General features: G+C 60.0%; 1 protein-coding gene across 7 annotated transcripts in view; it reads right to left on the bottom strand.

The window, feature by feature from the left end:
- Positions 1–17,317, bottom strand: part of NOL4L (nucleolar protein 4 like) — a 131,332-nt gene that overhangs the window by 6,497 nt on the left and 107,518 nt on the right. For 5 of the 7 annotated variants that reach the window (XM_027558818.1, XM_027558821.1, XM_027558822.1 and 2 more), the window contains 6 exons: positions 5,139–5,416; positions 2,624–2,809; positions 2,358–2,549; positions 2,064–2,186; positions 1,450–1,648; positions 882–983 (listed from right to left, as the gene is read on the bottom strand). In XM_027558818.1, the coding sequence (XP_027414619.1) occupies positions 882–983; positions 1,450–1,648; positions 2,064–2,186; positions 2,358–2,549; positions 2,624–2,809; positions 5,139–5,416 (1,080 nt within the window). The remainder of the gene's footprint in view (positions 1–881; positions 984–1,449; positions 1,649–2,063; positions 2,187–2,357; positions 2,550–2,623; positions 2,810–5,138; positions 5,417–17,317) is intronic. The other 2 variants (XM_027558819.1, XM_027558824.1) reach the window with 1 other exon arrangement.

Below are 17,317 nucleotides of genomic sequence, written 5' to 3'. Positions count from 1 at the left end.
GGAGAGTCCTGGCAGCTGTGCCCTGAGACCGGCCCTGCTGTGTGGCACCAGGTGGGGGCTTACCACCATCGCCTGCCGCCTGAGAAGGGCTCTCCCCGGGCACGACAGGGACTCTTAACTTCCCTGCCGCAGCTCCTTCTCTAGACCCACTCTAACCGGGTCCCCACGCAGCAGGGCTGCTGGACAGTGCTTCTTCCTGGAAGGAAAGCAGCCCGCCTGGGACAGCCCTCCCTACCCTGCCTGCAGCCGGCCACTCTGGCCTCAGCCTCAGGGATTAGGGCCAGGCAGCCTCTTATTTTAGGTTAAGAGGCATTAGGAAGGATGAGAAGTTAAGCCCAGGCAGGAATCCTTCAGGGACCCTCACATATTTCCCAGTGGTGGGGAGCCAGGGGAATGGCGGGTGCCTGAGCTCTCTGCCATGGGAAGGGACCCGCGAGGGGTCTCCCTCCTGCAGCCAAGGACAAGGGCTTGAGAGGAAATCTCAGGCACATTCGGCCAAGACCTAGAACCAGAGTTCCCTGGCCTCCGGGCGGCACCTTCCTCTAACCTACTCCTCAAGCAGCAGCTTGCTGTCACCATCGGCTCTTCCTCACCTCTGAATGCCCCCAAAGCACGCTGCTTCGGCCTCCTGGCCTCCACATTAAAATCTCACCACAAGGGTGGACAGCACAACTCACAGTCTCCTTTGCTTTGAGCCTATCTGTGGCTCCCACCACACATAGAACAAAACCCAAATGCCTGACCCAAGAAGCCCCAGGATCGCCCCCAGCCGTCCTTGCCAGCTCCCAGGCTGCTCTCCACGGGGCCATTGTTCTTCCCCAGTCGCTCCCACCCCCAGGCCTCCGTATGAAAGGGCCCGAGGCCCCCACTCAGGGCAGCACCTGGCTCCATGGGGAGGTTTGTATCTTTGGGGGGCTGTTTCTCTCCGACACTGATCTGTGTCCGGTCTGCATCAGTCACCTGGGAAGAGTTACAGAGAGCACCTGGGGGTGGAGAGGGGACAGATGGCAACCCACTCGCTTCCCCCAGGTGACCTAGACGGGGCCCCACTGTGCTCCCCTGAACCTTCATCTCACACCTGAGGTCGTGACCTGTGGCCTGGTGGGGGAGGTGACCTGCCTGGGGCTGAATCCTGGCTCTGCCATCAACGCTGGAGACCTGGGCACAAGACCTGGTTATTTTCAGTAAGATGAGTGCCAGGTAAAGCGCTGGGACTCTGCTTGCAGTGGCGGGCGGGGGCAGGGAACCAGGGAGAGGCCCAGCAAGCCTCCTGGGAGGCGAGAGGAGTGGTAGGTAGCGGTTTATTTTAACCTTGCCTTCCGATCTGAGGACGGCTAAGTCCCTGTAACACAGAGGAGTCACTTTCCCGGCACCCTCTGTCCCCACCCTCCCCTCCGCCCCCACCAGGCTGCTGGTCAGGGGGCGCAGAGCCTGGTGTCCCACACTCACCATTACTGTGATTTCCTGTTTGGAGGGAGGCAGGAGGCTGCAGGTTGCTGCCCAAGGCCCCGTAACCACGGTAACTGTAGTTGAGGCCACCGTTGACGTACACGGGGTCCTGGGAGTAGGAGGCTGGCAGTGAGTAGGTGGAGTGGGTGATGGCTGTGGGGTCCCGGGAGTGCTGCTTGTCCAGGGCTACGGGCTCGTCCTGCGGGGCGGAAGGGAGGTGCTGGGGAACCTCAGGCAGCCAGCCCTGACCAAGCTTCCTGGACGGGGGGTAGACAGTCGCCCCAGATCTGCTGGGACTCAGTGTGGGGACCTGCAGAGCTCTGCCTCTCTCCCTGGCTGCCTTGCCCAGGGCTTCCCCCAGACCCCCATCTCTCATCTGTGTTCCAGGCAGATTTGATCTGTTCCTGCCTGGCTGAAGACCCTCTTGGGGCTCGAGATGAAGTCCAGAGGCCCTTCCGAAGTCTGCAAGGGCTTTGTGTCTGGGCTCCTCGGCCTCCCCGCCCGCCCCACCACCTCCCCGTCTGAGGATGCCCTCCCTACTCCCACTGCACCCGGGGCCTGGGACCTGCGGGGTGGCCGCGGACGCCCCCCAGCAGCTGGCAGCAAGCAGGCACCTGAGAGGACTGGTAGATCTCCAGGCGCATCCTTTTGGCTGCTTTTCTCGTCTCGCTCTCGCAGGCAGCTGCCAGGATGTTTTCTGCCATGGCCGAGGTCAGGTGGGGAGGTGTGGGTCTGGTCTGCAGACAGAAATGGGGATGGAGCCAGAGTTGGGGTGCAGAGACCCCTGGCGAAGAGGTGGGCAGGGCAGGGCTGGGGTTTGAGCTCCTCTGTGAACCGGAGGCCACAGTATCTGCTTCCAGAGGTACTGGAGCGGGGCTGGGGGTGGGTGGGGGACGCTGGAGGCTCACCATCTCCATGCCATTCTTCTTCATGCGCCGGCAGGACTTGAGGTACGTGCGGATGCGCTTGCGGGCCCGTTCCTGGAACTCAGGGAACTGCCGGCTGCACGACTCGATGATGGCCTGGATCTTCTCCTTGGGCTGCTTGGAGATGGGCACCATGCGGTCCAGGTTCTCATCCACGAAGAGACGCACGAACATCTGCGGAGGACACGGGCGGTGGGCAGGGCTGGCCTGCTGCGCCCCCGCCCTGGCCACCCCAGGCGAGCACTCACGTTGAAGGCCTTGAGGCGCTCAGGGTCCATGCCCTCCGAGTCGTTCATCTTGTCATTGTCCTCATGGTCATCGTGGTCGTCGTCGTCGTCATCTGCCGTGGGGGCCCGGCCCACAGTCAGGTCCTCGGGGCAGCCACTGACCTCGGTTTTGATGGAGTCATAGCTCCCCGAGCTGTAAGGGGGGGACTGAAGAGGCCAGGGAAGGGGGTCAGGTCACGGCGAACGTGGGGACTGGGGGGTTTGGGCACACCCAGCTGCCCTGTGAGCTATGCTCCGAGGTCCTGACCGTGGGCCGGGTCACTTTCCTTCCTGCTCCCTTCATCTCTGAAGCGGGGACAGCGATGTGGCTGCCCCTCTCTGGGCGGCTGTAGGCAGGACCCCCAGAACTGATGCCCTGGAGAAGCTCACTGGAGGGGGTCGCAGCACCCACACCACGACTTGCCTCCTCATGCAAGGGAAAGGCAGACACAGAAAGGGTTCCCGCCACCAGCCAGCCTCTTCTGTTTGTGCCAAGATCCATTCTGGCTTCAGGGTTTTCCTCCCTCGTCCCCAAGGGGCTGCAACCCCAAGCTGACAACCGAGCTGTCACAAAAGCAGCGAATGTGCTGTCTGTCGGGGATGGGGAACAGATGGGCTGGGAGAGAACCAGCCAAGGAGACGGCCATCAGCCAGAGCATCCCCGCAGTTCCCAGGCTGGGCTTCTCCCGTCTGCCGCCACCCCCGGAAGTCACCGGGAGCCTGACGCAGAGCCCGTGTGTAGAAAGAAGAGAGGGAACCAGGCCCAGCCCACGGGGCAACCACCCTGTCCTGCAGCAGGAGCAGAGACGGGACCCCTCCCCTGCCCTCCAGAATAAGGAGCCCTTCCCTAGCTCCCTGCTTTTCCCCTCTTTTTCATCCTTTATGGCTCAGCTCCCATCCTGTCTCCTGCCCCCTGCCACACATGCTCTGGTAAGGCCAAACTTTTAGAAAGTTTGTGGCTTTGGTGCGTCCTGACCGGCAGTGTCCTGGAGACACGGTCTCTGCCCTCATGGAGGATAGCTTCTAGTAGGTAGCCAGCCCCAGGAAACAGATCAGACCCTGCCACAGTGGCCCAGGTGGTACCCAGCTCTTGCTGATGAACAAGCAGATAAAGACGGACACTGACTGCTGCCCTGTCCGGCAGCAGCTGCCACCACCAGCCTCCATGTGACCACACCCAGCAGGGCCAGCCTTCCCAGGGTCCCTGGCCTTGTGCCCATCTCTCGATCACACCTAGTACCCACCACACCTAGTCTCTGAAGGGCCAGGGACAGCCAGGTCCTCTGGCCTCCCGCCAGGCTGTGTCAGACTCGCACAGGAGGGTCAAAGGTGCCATGGGTCAGTCACATTCCCAGGCGCTCCTTGACAGATCCTCCGCCAGGGTGAGAGGAGACAGACTGTAGGAGACACTCACCCTCCCATCTCACAGTGGCCACCTCACACGTGCCAGCTCTCTGCCTGCCGTGCAGAGGCTGTGCCTGCCACTGGGACCCAAAGAGGGGAGGACGGGGACTTCCCTGGTGGTCCAGTGGTTAGGACTCCACACTTCCAATGCAGGGGGCACAGGTTCGATCTCTGGTCGGGGAACTAAGATCCTACATGCCACAGAGTTCAGCCAAAAAATAAATTAGAAAAATAAAAGTGGAGGGGGAGGACGATGCGCTGCCAGTCCTGGCTCTGTGGCCTGGGCTTGGGTACACTGACCGTATGACGAATGTATAGAGACTCTTGTATAGAAACGTCCCATGAGAGATACCACTGCAGGCCAGCATTGGTACCCACCCTACACCCTCTGCAGAAAAGGAAACAGTCCCGGGAGGAGAAGGAACCTGGACAGGGGCCTCGGCTGGAGCCCAGGAGAGTAGGGGTCTGAGAAGGCACCTCTGGCCCCCCAGCTCTGGCAGGAGAAAATGCCCTCTCCTCGGGGTAGCTCCCACACCCAAGGCCACGCTGCAGATCTTAGTGGTCTGGAGGTGACCTGCAGAAGTAACAGGAGAAGGTGGGGGAGGCCCAATGGGGGGCATCTATCTGCCCCCCCTCAGACTGGTCTACTGGATTTTATACCTCCACGTCCCTGAGGCCACCAAGACCTCAATCTGCACCATCTGTAAAATGGGGACAAGCGTGCAGACCAGTCAGCAAATGGGAAGCCTGGGGCCTCTGCTGAATGAAGCCTGCCTGCAGCTGCTCTTAACAGCGGACCCTGCTCTGGAGGCAGAGGGGCCAGGCCACAGGTCCCTCCCCACCTCCACTAGGGCCTGGGCCAACAACCTCACTTCACAGATGGGGACGCAGGCGGAGAAGTGAGGGGCTTGCTCCCGTTTCAGGCCCTCCCCAGGCAAATGATGGCACAGTGGCCACGGCCACCACCCTGCCTCCGCTGGTGGTGGCCACAGCCCCGGGTAACATGCGATTTCACATCAGCCTCACACAACCCTGCCGTGTATGCAGGAGTGGCCAAAGCTCACAGCTGTGGGGAGCCCACAGCCCCACACACCTCGGGGGTGGTCTTCACCCCGTACTTGACACGGCTCCGCAGTCCATCGGCGCCACAGCCATCGGAGGGGTAGGAGGGCGTGCCCAGAGTGGAGCCCTGCGGGAGCTTGTCACACAGGTTGATGGGCTGATCCTCGGCGCTGGCGGTGAAGTCCATGGGGGCCACGGTGCCGTTGCCGTTCATCTCGGGGAAGGCCGGGTCTCCCTGCGTGCTGCTGGAGGTCGAGGGGTTCAGGGTGGAGGAGCCATTACCGCTACCGCTCTCAGAGGAGGAGTCGTCTGGAATGAGAGGCCTGGATGTGAGGCCCCACCCCAGCACCCACCAACCCCCGAGACACCCCCAGGTATGTGGCAGGGCAGCTCAGGGAAGTGGTACTTGCCCTGTGTAGTCCTCACAGGCATCCCTGGGCAGGCGAGCATTGCTGTCCCTGCTGGAGGCTCCAAGCCTTACCCCAGCCCCGAGGTGGGGGGGCAGGGTCCTGCTGCCAGAAACCGGTGCCACCAGGAACAGAGCAGCCAGGGAAGTGTGCAGGGCATGGTGGCTTCCTGCGGTCCACTCCCACAAACGCCACATTCAGCTTCGAGGGTCTGGGATGAGCGGCTGCAGCCTCCAGTCTGATCCACCCGGTACTGGCCCAGAGGTCCTCTGACACCCCTGGCTCACCACTGCCTAACCCCTTCACACCCTCTTCCCCACAGGACAAGTCCCCACCGCAGACCCTGGAATTTCTCCACCCCCTGACTTGAAGGATGGCTCCACTGTGACACCCCTGCTCCTGGCAAAGCAGGCCTGGGCCCAACCCTGGCCAGCCCGTGTAGACACAGACCTATCTCCCCACATGGCCACACGACACTGGACACCCAGAGCCAGGGCTGCAGGGGCTCTGTCCGTGGCCCCTCAGTGGGCCATCCCGCCTTTCCTGCGGCGACAGCCCTACAAAGCCCTGTGGAGGGCGCCCCCTGCTGCAGAGAGCACAGCATTGCCAGGGAATCCAGGACGACAAACTTAGAACTCGGGGGCTATCCGATGAGTTTCAGGCTCCTTTCCCCGACCCTGCCCCCTGCCTCCTGCTTGGTCAGCTGAGAAGGCAGAGGCCCAAGCTACAGTCTAGCTCCCGGGGTTACCGTCAGGTGAGTACCGCGTGGTTCCTGGTGAAGCCCAGGTGCCCAAGCGGCTCTGCACCTGCCACCACGGTGGGTGGGGGAGGGGCGGCCGCAGGGAGCCCTGACCGCATCCCAGGACACCCCTTCCCCCCGGGCAGGGTCGTGCACGACCCCACCCCCACCCCTCCCAGCCAGCAGATTATGAAGATTTAGTCCTTGGGGCTGGGCACTGGGCACGCGCACCTCCCGAGCGTCCCCATGGCGACCGAGCGGCTCTAGTGCGCCAACCAATCGCTGGCCTGCCGGTTGCCCAGGGGCGGGGCCAGGCTGCCCATCAAGCAGCCAAGGCCCAGGGCGGAGGGGGATGGGAAGGCCTCCGCGCAGCGGCACCCCTCCCCCTCAGCTGCCGCAGGTCCCCTGGGCCAGGCTGCCCCTCCTTCTCCTCTTCCTCTGGGCAGTCACTGCTCTCTCCATCCTCCTGCAGGGTCGCTCCAGGCTCTACTCAAGGCCGCCCCACAGATCCCCACCTTGCTCAGCTACATCCCCGAGTCCCCAGGCCAGCCGCCCTGCTACCCTCTGGAAGTTCACCGCCCATCCCCTCCTCCTCAATCACAGATGGGTCTGGTTTTCTTCTGACAGTGTCTCCAGTGACCAATCTAGACATTTGTGGGATAAACAAACTTGCCAGCAGTATTTATTGAGCACCTACTGCATGCTGGCCCGGTCCCAAGCTGAGAAGCATAGCAGAGACTACGGCCAAGAGGCCAGTCCTCCTGAGGGCACAAGATGCTCACTGCTGAAACACATGGGAAGTGAATGGGCTGCCGAACTGCCAAGCCACACCCACCCCCCACCTTCCATCTAGTCTTCTTGGCTGAGTTCCCTCTTCAGCACTCCAGCTTCCCTTGGTCACACCCTTGCCCCTGTCTCCACCCTTCCCTTCCCCAGCACCAGCCCAATTACCACCGCCCTAGTCCCCACCTTCCTGTTGCCCACAGCCTGCCCAAGGAGAGTTTGTACTCTTGCCCATGTGACCTCTGCAGCCTCCCCCAGCCCAGGTCCCACTGTACTGGCCACTGCTGAACCTCACAGCTCCAGGCCTCTGTTAATCTGCCTGCCTTGTTGTGTCCAGCTCAGTAAATGTGAGTCCGCCTTTACTGGCTGGCCCAACGCTGCCTTCTCAGAGCAGACCTCCTCCCTCCACGGTCCCTGGGAAAGAGGTCCTCACAGACCCGACCCCAGCCTGTGCCCAGCCCTCCAAGGGATATGTCATGCCTCCTCAACCAGCTCAGGTGCAGACCTGAGAGCTGCCCACCTCCCCACCAGGGCTCGGCCTAGCTGCCGGAGAAGCCCCAACATCTGGGGTTTTGGGAGTCTCTGCCAGGGCCCAGGAGATGGGAGAGCAAGGATCACGTCCATCCTGGCTGACCGTCTGAGCTCCCCTGAGCTCTGGCCAGTGCCTATTCTTAGCCCACCTCGCAGGCATGACTTCACACCCTGTACCACTCTATAACCAGCCACTTGCTTGACCTCAGAGGGCCTAGCCTTCCTCCTCTGGAAGGAGGGGTTGCTTGGAGGTCAGTGGGTACCACACCAGGCACAAAGGGAGCCAATGTCACAATGCTCAGCCTGGGCATCAGGCCCAAGGCCTCTTGACACATCACAGTGGGCACAGGCCCAAGAGGTGGCACCCCAACTGCCTACCTCCCAACCAGATTCTCTCCAGGGAGGAAGGCCCCTCTTGCCCTGTGCATCTCCAGGCATGAGCATGAAGGAGGCTTGGATGCTCTAAGGATGCACGTGTGTGCGTGTGTATGTGTGCGTGTGTGTTTTCCCAGGCCCTCCAGCTCAGGAGCCCAGGGTGCTGGCCTAGACTCGAGCTCCCAACACCCTTACCCCAGGGCTGTGCACCTCACCTGCCCACCCAGGGAGTCACAGGCAGTGGCTCCAATGGTAGCACAGCCCCTCCTCCGAGGAAGATGCCACCCCAGTCTGGCAGGGAAATGGCTGGGCAGATGAGACCCACAAGGCCAGGAGTCTGGACCTTGTGCAGCTATGTATTCCAAATTTTTAGAAGAAAACTGGAAATAGGCACCCATGTGTAAATATCCAGGTTTTTAAATATTGGTGACTGACTCACATTGTTTACATTTTGAAGAAACTTGCTGGACAAACAGACAAACCAAACGTGGCCTAATTATGCAGTGAGATATTCGGTCATAAAAAGGAATGAAATTCTGATACATGCTACAACATGGATGAACTCTGGAAATGATAGCATCAAGTGAAATGAGTCAGACACAGCCGGACAGATATTGAAAGAGGACACACGTGCAATATCAATATCGAGAATCATCATATCCACAGAGAATGAGAATATCTGAGGGTCTCAAGGGGCTTGGGTTTGGGTGGAACAGAGAGTTACTGCTTAATGGTTGCAGAGTTTCTATTTACAGTAATGCGAACTCTATCTTGGAAATAATGTGCGCTGGTTACACGACATGGTCAGTGTACTTAATGCTGCTGAACTGTACACTTAAAAATGGTTACAAAGTGGCAAATTCTGTTTTACACAATTTATCACCACAAAAAATTCCCCCAAAGCAAAACAAAACAAAAATCCTGGAGGAAGCCAGTGGGCCCCAGTTTACAAGCTCCATCTGCTGCCACCCCATGGACCCGCAGGCCAAGCCTCTCCCACCTCCACTCTGCACCTGGGGGCCGGGAAAGCCAGCCACACACACAGAGCCCACCTCAGGGGGCACAGGCAAGTCACAAGCACCCCCCGCCTCAACCCATCACGCCGCCCTCAACCTGCTTACAGACTGCCTGCAACTCTGTTGACCGGGAGGCCACAGGCTTTAGGCAGAAGGCAGGGGCTGTGTGTCCCTGCAGATGCCCCTTCGCCTCCTTTCAAAATGGGTGCCATGTCAGTAAAATAGGATTTATAAGGTGTAGACAGTGCCCAACACAGCAAATCGGTGCTGAAGAAAAAGACAAACAACTGGTTCCCTGACCACAGGCTTTCTCACTTTGTAACACATACTCTCCCAGACTGGACTGTGGGTTTCCGGGGGCCCCTCAGAGACCAGCTTGGTGCCAGATCTGAGGTGGGCAGGTGAGGGGAGGTGGGGGAGGGACAGGGCCACGAACCCCTGTGCTCGTCCCTCCCTGCCTCGAACACCTGCTGGGCGTCAGGCCTGTGTGAGGCACTGGGGACACAGCAGGGGAAGACGGGGGTGCTTGCTGCCCTCTAAGGAGCAAGAAACCAAACGGGGTCCACAGGACTCGGCTCTGGGGAGAGCCTTGTGTGCTTTGTGTCCTTGATCCCTGTCCCTGCAACCCCTCCTCCTCTGTGGCGAGCTCAAGGCCCGAGTTCCAGACCAGCCCTCTGTGGCGCTCCCCCCGGGGAGGGGGAGTCTAGAGTGGGCGCTGTGCAGGAGGGAGGCAGGGTAGGGTTTCTGGAGGAAGTAGCCCATGGAAGAAGCCTCTAAGAACAGCGCTGAGAAGGTCAGGGGCAAGTGCAGAAGCCCTCTAAGGCCAGCAGGTTAAAGGAGCTGCTGGGGGTGAAGTGTTACCTGTCAATGCCCCCCCACCAACCCTGGCAGTGGCTATGATCCAGCCGCAGCCCTTGGACTGAGTTCAAACCCCCAAACTGAAGCCAAACCCTCCCCAGGCCTCCTGCTGGGCCCTCCTGGCAGCACCCCACCCCCACCCCATCCCCAGATGTTGCCCCATCCAGCTGTGCCCTGGCCTTGGCACTTACTGTCCCCTCGTCTCAGGACACTCCATGTCCCCTCCCACTCCAGGGCTTTGCTGAAAGGTCACCTTCTCAGCACGACCTCGCTGCCCCCACTCTGACACTGACTCCTTTACCCAGTTTTCCAGAGCATTTATCACCTTCTCACATGTTCTGTCTGTGGTCTGTGCCCAGCCCCCTTGTCAGCTGCCCCAGGTGGTTCCTGTCTCTCCAGAAACCACAGCCCTCTCCCTTTGGCAAGGGCACCCCGTGTCTCCCAAGGGTGAGCCTATGCCCCGAGCCCAGCCGGTCAGCACAGTCCATCACAGCGATCCGCGATGGGCCCACGGAAGTCAGTCCAGGGGCGTCTGCAGAAACGAAGAAATACTCTGCCATCAGCCCAGGGGTTGCAGAGCTCACTCAGCAGGGAGCCCCAGCAGGGCTGACAGTCCAGCACAGACCAGTCCCCCCAAAATCCATCCGTGCCTAAAGCCAAAGAAAGCCATAGACTTCTGGTTACAGGACCCAATGATTTCCTTAACTGCAAAAGCTGGCTGGAGGCAGGTCGCATCATGTGGGCCTGGTCTGGACTCTGAGTAGTCCACGGTTCTAGCCCTAGGAGGGCCCAAGGGAATGGAGCCTCCCCCCACCACCACCCCGGGGCTCTCTCCTCATCGTGGCCCTCCCTAACCCCAGGAGGGGCCAGCAGCAGGGCCCACCGCCAGCACCCTAGCACAGCCCGGCCCAGAGACCTGCCTGTCACTGTCTGGGGAAAGAAGGAACAGGGAGAAACATCAGCATCGCAGGCCAGGGCAAGCGGGGTTCTGATCCACTCGCAACTCTTGCCTCGCCCACCACCCTCTCCAAAAACAATGTGATTTAAGGGAGACACGGTCATGGACCCAAACCCGTGCCCAAAGGAGCGGTGCCGGGGGAACAGGTGCAGGGCCTTGCTGCCTCCTGACCTTGGGCACAGCCCGCCTCCCTGGCTCCTCTTATCTGCAGCCTAGGGAGTTGCCGCTGACGCCCTCTTGGGCTCTGACACTTTATGACCCTGTGAAAGAACCCAGCTGGCCCCACGGGCACCTGGAGTGCTGGAGTCGGACCTTCCGGGGTGCAGGCCTCCAGGCATGTGACGCGGAGCTGGAAGTGACCCTCTTGTCTCCACCTGGTCCTGACCTGCGTGGCTGTGCAGGGGGCCCCTCCAGGGTGGGCACCCCACCCACGGCCAGCCTGCCAGAGCCCAGAATCATGCCAGCAGGACAAGACAGCCCCCAACCTGTGGCTTCAGTGACAGGGACAAGTGCGGTGCGGAACCACAGGGAAGCAGAGGGAATGCACCCCTTCTGAGCATTTTCACAAAACCAGGCCTCCCGGGCTCCGGCGAAGAGCAGCTCCCCAGACTGGGCAGGGACACAGGGCCCACCACCTGGGCCCGGAATGCCTCCGGGCAGGGAAGGACTGTGTGCCCATCTATGTAACGTGGGGCAATGTGCTGCTATTCAAATGGGGGAATTAGTGATGAATGGAGGAAATTGTTCCTCCTTCTGTCCAGTCTCCAGAAGGAGACAAAAACCCCTTTTACCTCGGCAAACAATGCCCTTATGTGGGCGCCAGCGCCCCGCAGCCCGCACAAGCCTGGCTCTGTGCGAGCAGCCAATTGCCACACCGGGCCCTGGGGCCACAGCCAGTGGCACCCTCTCCCAGGGGCGACCCTCACTGGCTCCCAAGGAGGGCTGGGCAAGGGTGCAAAGGTCTGCTGGCCCATGGTCCCAGGGTGTACATACATATGGCCTCACGGGTTCTGGGTGCTGGCGGCCTGCTATGGCCAGAGGTGTGGCGAGGCAGGCAGCGTCTCCCTTCTCTGCCAGCTTCCAGGCAGGGGAGAGAAGGGAGCATCAATAATTCACACACACCAGAGACGAGCTGGGGAGGAGGTGGGGAAGCAAGAGAGCTGGAGCCAGCCAGGGGCGGAGGGGGCTGGGGCTGGATCTGGAAAAGCCAGTCCCTGCCCCCTCACCCACGTGGCTTCGGGCTGCAGTCTGGGGGCACCGACTCTGCTCTGAATTTGGGGTGCGTCAGGCCAGGCCTGGCCTCCGCCTGCTCTGACAAAGGCCAGCGGCTGGGCTGTGTTTACATGATGCATAGTTCCCTGGAGCGCCAGGCTCCTGGCAGGCTACCCTGCTCTTCCTCCCGGAAGGAAGGGGGAGGGCCCCAGGGTCAAATGGGGGACACTGAGGAGCTGGGTGAGGTGGTGTCACTAGGACTCCGCCATCCTGGGTGGTGGGGACACACTGGGCACCTGCCCCACAGCTTGGCCTTCAGACCCCCACGGCCCCCTAGCTGCCCCTCATGAATGCCACCCTGCTCCATCCCTGTGGTTCCAAAGGCCTGGCCCAGTCCAGCTCTCCATCTGGCCTGCATTCTTGCCCCCAAACCACCCCCAACACCTCTATTCCACAGCATCCATCGTCCTGATCAACCTTTTATGACTCATTCCTTAAGCTGGTGTCAACACCTGAGGGCCCTCAGAGTCCAGAGTGGCGCTGTCCAACAGACACTTAATGTGAGCCACGTAAGGAATTGTTAATTTTCTAGCAGCCACATTAAAAAATGTAAAAAGAAAATAAAACAGGTGGAGTAAATTTTAATAATCTATTTTATTTAACCCAATATAGCCAAAATATTATCTTTTCAACACGTAATACTGTGTTAAACTCGAGCTACTTTATACATCCTTTTTCATAGAAAGCCTTGGAAACTCTGTGTGTATTTTACACCCATGGTACGCCTGAGTTTGCATGAGCCCTTTTCAATAGCGGTCTGTGGCTCCCACATTAGGGCACACCCAGATTTTTGTGATGTTCCCCCTAACCTGAAATCACTTCTCTCAGTGAAGGGACCCTGGGGTCTCAGTCCCAAGTTGCAGATGAGAGCTGGGGTCTTGGGCAGGTGGCCTGAGCAGGGCTTGCAGTGGGGACGGGGTTGGGGGCTGTCTTCAGTGGGGGTGGGCACCAAGTATGTGGCAGGCGCCGGGCAGACTCACTGTGCCTGCTTTGCACCCCACCTCCCCCAGAACAGACAGCAGGAAGGAACCAAAGGCCCCCAGGGGGAGGTCCTCACCATCACAGTGTGAACAGAAAGAGACAGGCCCCAGTGTGGCCTGAGGCCCCAGAGCACCCCTACCCAGTGCTCTTTCTTCTCTGGCCTTGGCTTGCCCAACTGTACTACAGGACAGCCCTCCACCCCTGCCACTGCCCTACTCTCCACAGCCCCCTCCCCAGTAAATACTGGCCAAATGCGCCCCAGGGGAACCACTCTCTGTACGGACTGCCGAGGTCTATGTCTTCCCAGGCCCAAGTTTCCTTGGCCCCACCCTCAAGGACAAGCACGCTCAGTGAGAACTCAATGCTGACTCAGTGTGCTAAGCTCTAGCTAAGAGAGCAGCTCCCCTGCATCCCTTGCCCCAACCCCACAACAAATGATGTGTTCAGAGCAAACAGAATGACTTCGGACAACCGTGTGTGAAGGAGTCACGGGGCAGGGCCCTGGCCCCGGAGCCTGTATGCTTGTGTGCAGGCCTTCCGCCAGTCTGCCCAGAAGCCGGTCTCGCTTCGGTGCATCCCAGTCCTTAGGTCAGAGTGATGACGCCGACGTGGCCCTGGTTACTTCCTGGTTCCCAGGAACGCCACCCTTGGACAGGCTCGGGTGGTGATGCCTCTGGGGCACACCCCTTCCCCAGCCTCCTCTCCTGTACGGCCGGCCTGCCTCCGTAGAGGGTCAGTGGGCAGCTGGGTCTCCATAGGTCCTGGGCTGGGGAGGGGGGCAGGGCTCTGACACCCCAATGGCTGAGCAGGCCTAGGTGAATCTTCCAGGTGTGCAAGGGATCTCCCTTTCTCTTTCTTAGCAGGTGAACTTCACCTCTATGGGCATCTGGGGGCCTGTGAGGGCCTAAGACCCTGGCAGGCTGCACAAGGCCGGGGCTGTGTGGGGCCAGCCTGCTCCAGGGATAAAGGGATCTCTCGGTGCTGTCTCCTGGCCTCCCTTACCCCGTGGCGGCCAGAGGCTAGAACAGCTCAGCATTGTCTGAACTGCCTGCAGCCCAGCTGATGATGGACACTTTCCTGTGACCCGGGACTGGCTGGGCAGCCCACAGCCAATTCCCAGAAGAGCTTGGGTCCTAGTTCTCCGCTCCTGGCCGGGGAGGATAAACGGCAAGAGGCCACTGCTACCACCTCTCCATCCGGTGTGGACATTCAGAGCCTTGAATAGGAGCTAAGAGCCACTAATCTAGAAGGAGCGAGGAAGTGACCAGTAGCCAGAGAATGAGGCCCAGACATAGCTTCCAGCCTCACCTGAGACAGGTGGTGTCAGGACCAAGACCAGCAGGCGTCGGGGAGGGGAGGCTCAGTTTAAAAGCCCACTGCAGGAAGCCATCCCAGGGAGGCCGAAGCGAAGCAGTCACAGCCTTCCCTACATGTCAACAGTGATCAGGGAGGATGCCCAACCACGACTGTCAGGGCCACTGGCCGCAGGCTGCAGCAGGCCATGAAGCTTGGGGCCCCTGCTGGGGTGGCCATCATGGACAGATAACACGTGAAATGGACGAAGCCCAGGCGCAAATGTGGGTGACTGCCTCTGAGCCTGGTGGCCGGGTCCCGACCCCACTTGCAGGACGGCCTCTTGCCTGTTCCCTCAAATGAGCAGCTTCCACCCCTAGCTGGGAACACTCCTGAGCAGCCTGAGTGCCCACAGTGGCCAGCACCCAGTGGGTAAGCGGCTGCCCAGGTGCCTTCTCCTTGGACGGCAGTGTTAACTTGCAGCCAGCAGCGTGGGAGCTTGGGATGGGTCTAGGTGTGCAGATTCCAGGAGATCTGCAGGGTCCTGGGAGATGTAAGGTGCCCCCACAAGTCCTGGTACATGTGGGTGGGGAGTGGGCTGGGACTTCAGGAGATGCTAGAGCAAGCTGTGAGCACCCAGGTAGTGAGCTTGTAAAGAGAGCTGTGGTCCAAAGCCCACAGGGCTCAGTGGGCAGACGGGATCGAGAAAGACCTGGAAGGATGAGGAGACAGATTGGACCAGCGAAGGGTCCAGGGGATGGGGAAATGAGGAGGACCGCTCAGTCTTTCAAAGGAGGCCCCTGACCCACCTCCAGCCCCTCAGCCTGTGAGTGCCAGCTAGCCATGGCCTTCCACCTCCAGCTCTTCGTCAGGACCCCCTGCACCAACCTGACCACCTGAGAGAAATAATCCCATCCCCATCCAACCCAGCCTTCCTCGTCCACACATCGTCCGGTCCTCACCAGCCATCCAGTGAGGGGGAGTGACTGGCCACACAACAAGGTGGGAGCAGAGGCAGATCCGAGTCTGGGCTGGGGCAGCGTGTCTGGGTTGGGGCACACTCCCGCTCAGACCTGCCCTGTGGACACCAGGGAGGAGCCCACGACGGGGAGAGAGGCAAGGGCAGGAGAGGCAGCACTGCCGTAAATACGGAGCCCTGGGCAAGCAAGTCATACGCCTGCCCCCCAGTGATTGCCCCCGCTGTCCAGTTTGCATTTCTGGGTAATGGAGGGCCCCATCCAAGGGCAGCAAGAGCAGGAAGCAGGAAGCCTTGGGCCTCACAAAGGGCTCCTGAGACACACCAGGATTAATGGCTGCAGTCACCCAGGGCACACTACAGACCCAAGCCAGGGATCAGAGGTGAGCAACTTGCTTCAGACTGCACTGCAGGACCAGGGCAGGCCAGGACCTGCTCAGGGGAGCCCTGGCAGGGTGCCAAAGGCCACCAGCAGGGAGCCATGTCCGGTTGAGACCCCAGGTCCAAGAGGCAGCCTCATCTCTCTCGTTCCTCCTGGAACCCTCGAATGCCAGCCCCTCAACTGGCCGGGGCCCTCTCTCCTGGCTGAAGCTTGGGGTCACCAGGAGTTTCTGGAGACAAGTGACCCAAGAAGCCCCCTATCCTGCCATCCAGCATCTTCCTCTCCTCCCAGCCTCCTCCTGCCGTACCGCCCAAGCTTCCTAGGCTGCTATACACTTGCCTGAACATCACACTGTGGCCTCCTCCGAGGCGCCTCTGCTGGTCCCCCAGCTCTGCCACGGGCTTCTTAACAGCTGTTCGCTGGGCACCTGCCCTGAGTCGAGGGCTGGGGATGAAGCCCAGAAGAGGACGCTTGGCCCTGAGGCTACTCCATGCTGCACGGTTTGCGATAACGAGAAAGAGGGGCTGGAACGCCCTTCCCCATGAGTGGTCCAGACTCAGGCTCTGGGGTCAGAGCCACCCTTGTGGTCACATAGGATCTGGCCAAGTCACCTCCCCATCTGTAGGAAAGGCCTAGTCACAGCTCTGAGCCCACAGCCAACTGCCATCAGCACAGAGTTCAGCAGAAAGTGGGGTCAGGACTGGGGCTTCCAATCACCAGGATAATTGGACCACCTTTAAAAATGCAGTATCAGTGCAGGGGAGAGGCGAGACAACTTCTAGGAAAAAAAGGTGACTCCAACACTACATGATCCCTCCTCCTTTTTTTTTTTTTTTTTTTTTTAAATAAAGAAAACAAGACTGATTACATACACAGAAAAGACAAAGAAAAACATGTCCCAAACACTGATAATTTTGATTGCTTTTTTTTTGCTCCTCTGTTTATTTTCTATTATCTACAATGAATGTAATAGATGTGAAACGACACGTTTTTTCAGAGACACATCTCCTGCCCTCAGACAGCTTACAACCTGGCAGGGGTCCCCGGTTCTGAGCACCTGCCCCTCTCCTGCAGGCTCTTGGAAGGGACAAAGCCAGGAAGGGTTTATCAGCCTCCTGGGCCACAGGGCTCAGTATTCACGTGACAGACCCAGTGGAGAGTCCTGAAAGAACCAAGGGCTTAAGCCAGGACCCTCAGTGCCTCGGTCCTGACGTGGTGACGGGTCCTGGAGGGGAGGCTCCAGGCGTCCAGGCAGGAAGTTTTGGCACCATGTCCCCAGGGGGAGGCAAGCTGAGCTCCAGTGGGTCCCAAAGGCCTGAGACTGGAGGCGCCTCTCATCTGACAGGCACTAACAAGAGCCCCCCAGCAGCCCCCCAGCTCCTACCCAGCACCATCATCCCCCACCCCCCGCCACGACCCTGCAGGAAGAAAGAAGCAGGACCCTGGGTTCTGCCCTGGAGCTGACTTCCTGTCTGCCCGGGAGGTGAGTAATGTCCGCTCCCCACCCCCTGCATCCCTTCTGGGGGCCAGGCTTCACATTTTCCGCTCAGGAAGGGGCAGAGCAAGAGGCCTGATGAAGCACATCAAGGGGAAATGGAAGACGGAGAGGGCCCTAGCCTGGCCACGCCTCTGACGTCCC

The sequence above is a fragment of the Bos indicus x Bos taurus genome, chromosome 13 (assembly GCF_003369695.1).
Source record: "Bos indicus x Bos taurus breed Angus x Brahman F1 hybrid chromosome 13, Bos_hybrid_MaternalHap_v2.0, whole genome shotgun sequence".
Taxonomy (NCBI): Eukaryota; Metazoa; Chordata; class Mammalia; order Artiodactyla; family Bovidae; genus Bos; species Bos indicus x Bos taurus.
Note: the sequence above shows the minus strand (reverse complement) of the source record. Positions and strands in the feature narration are given on the sequence as shown.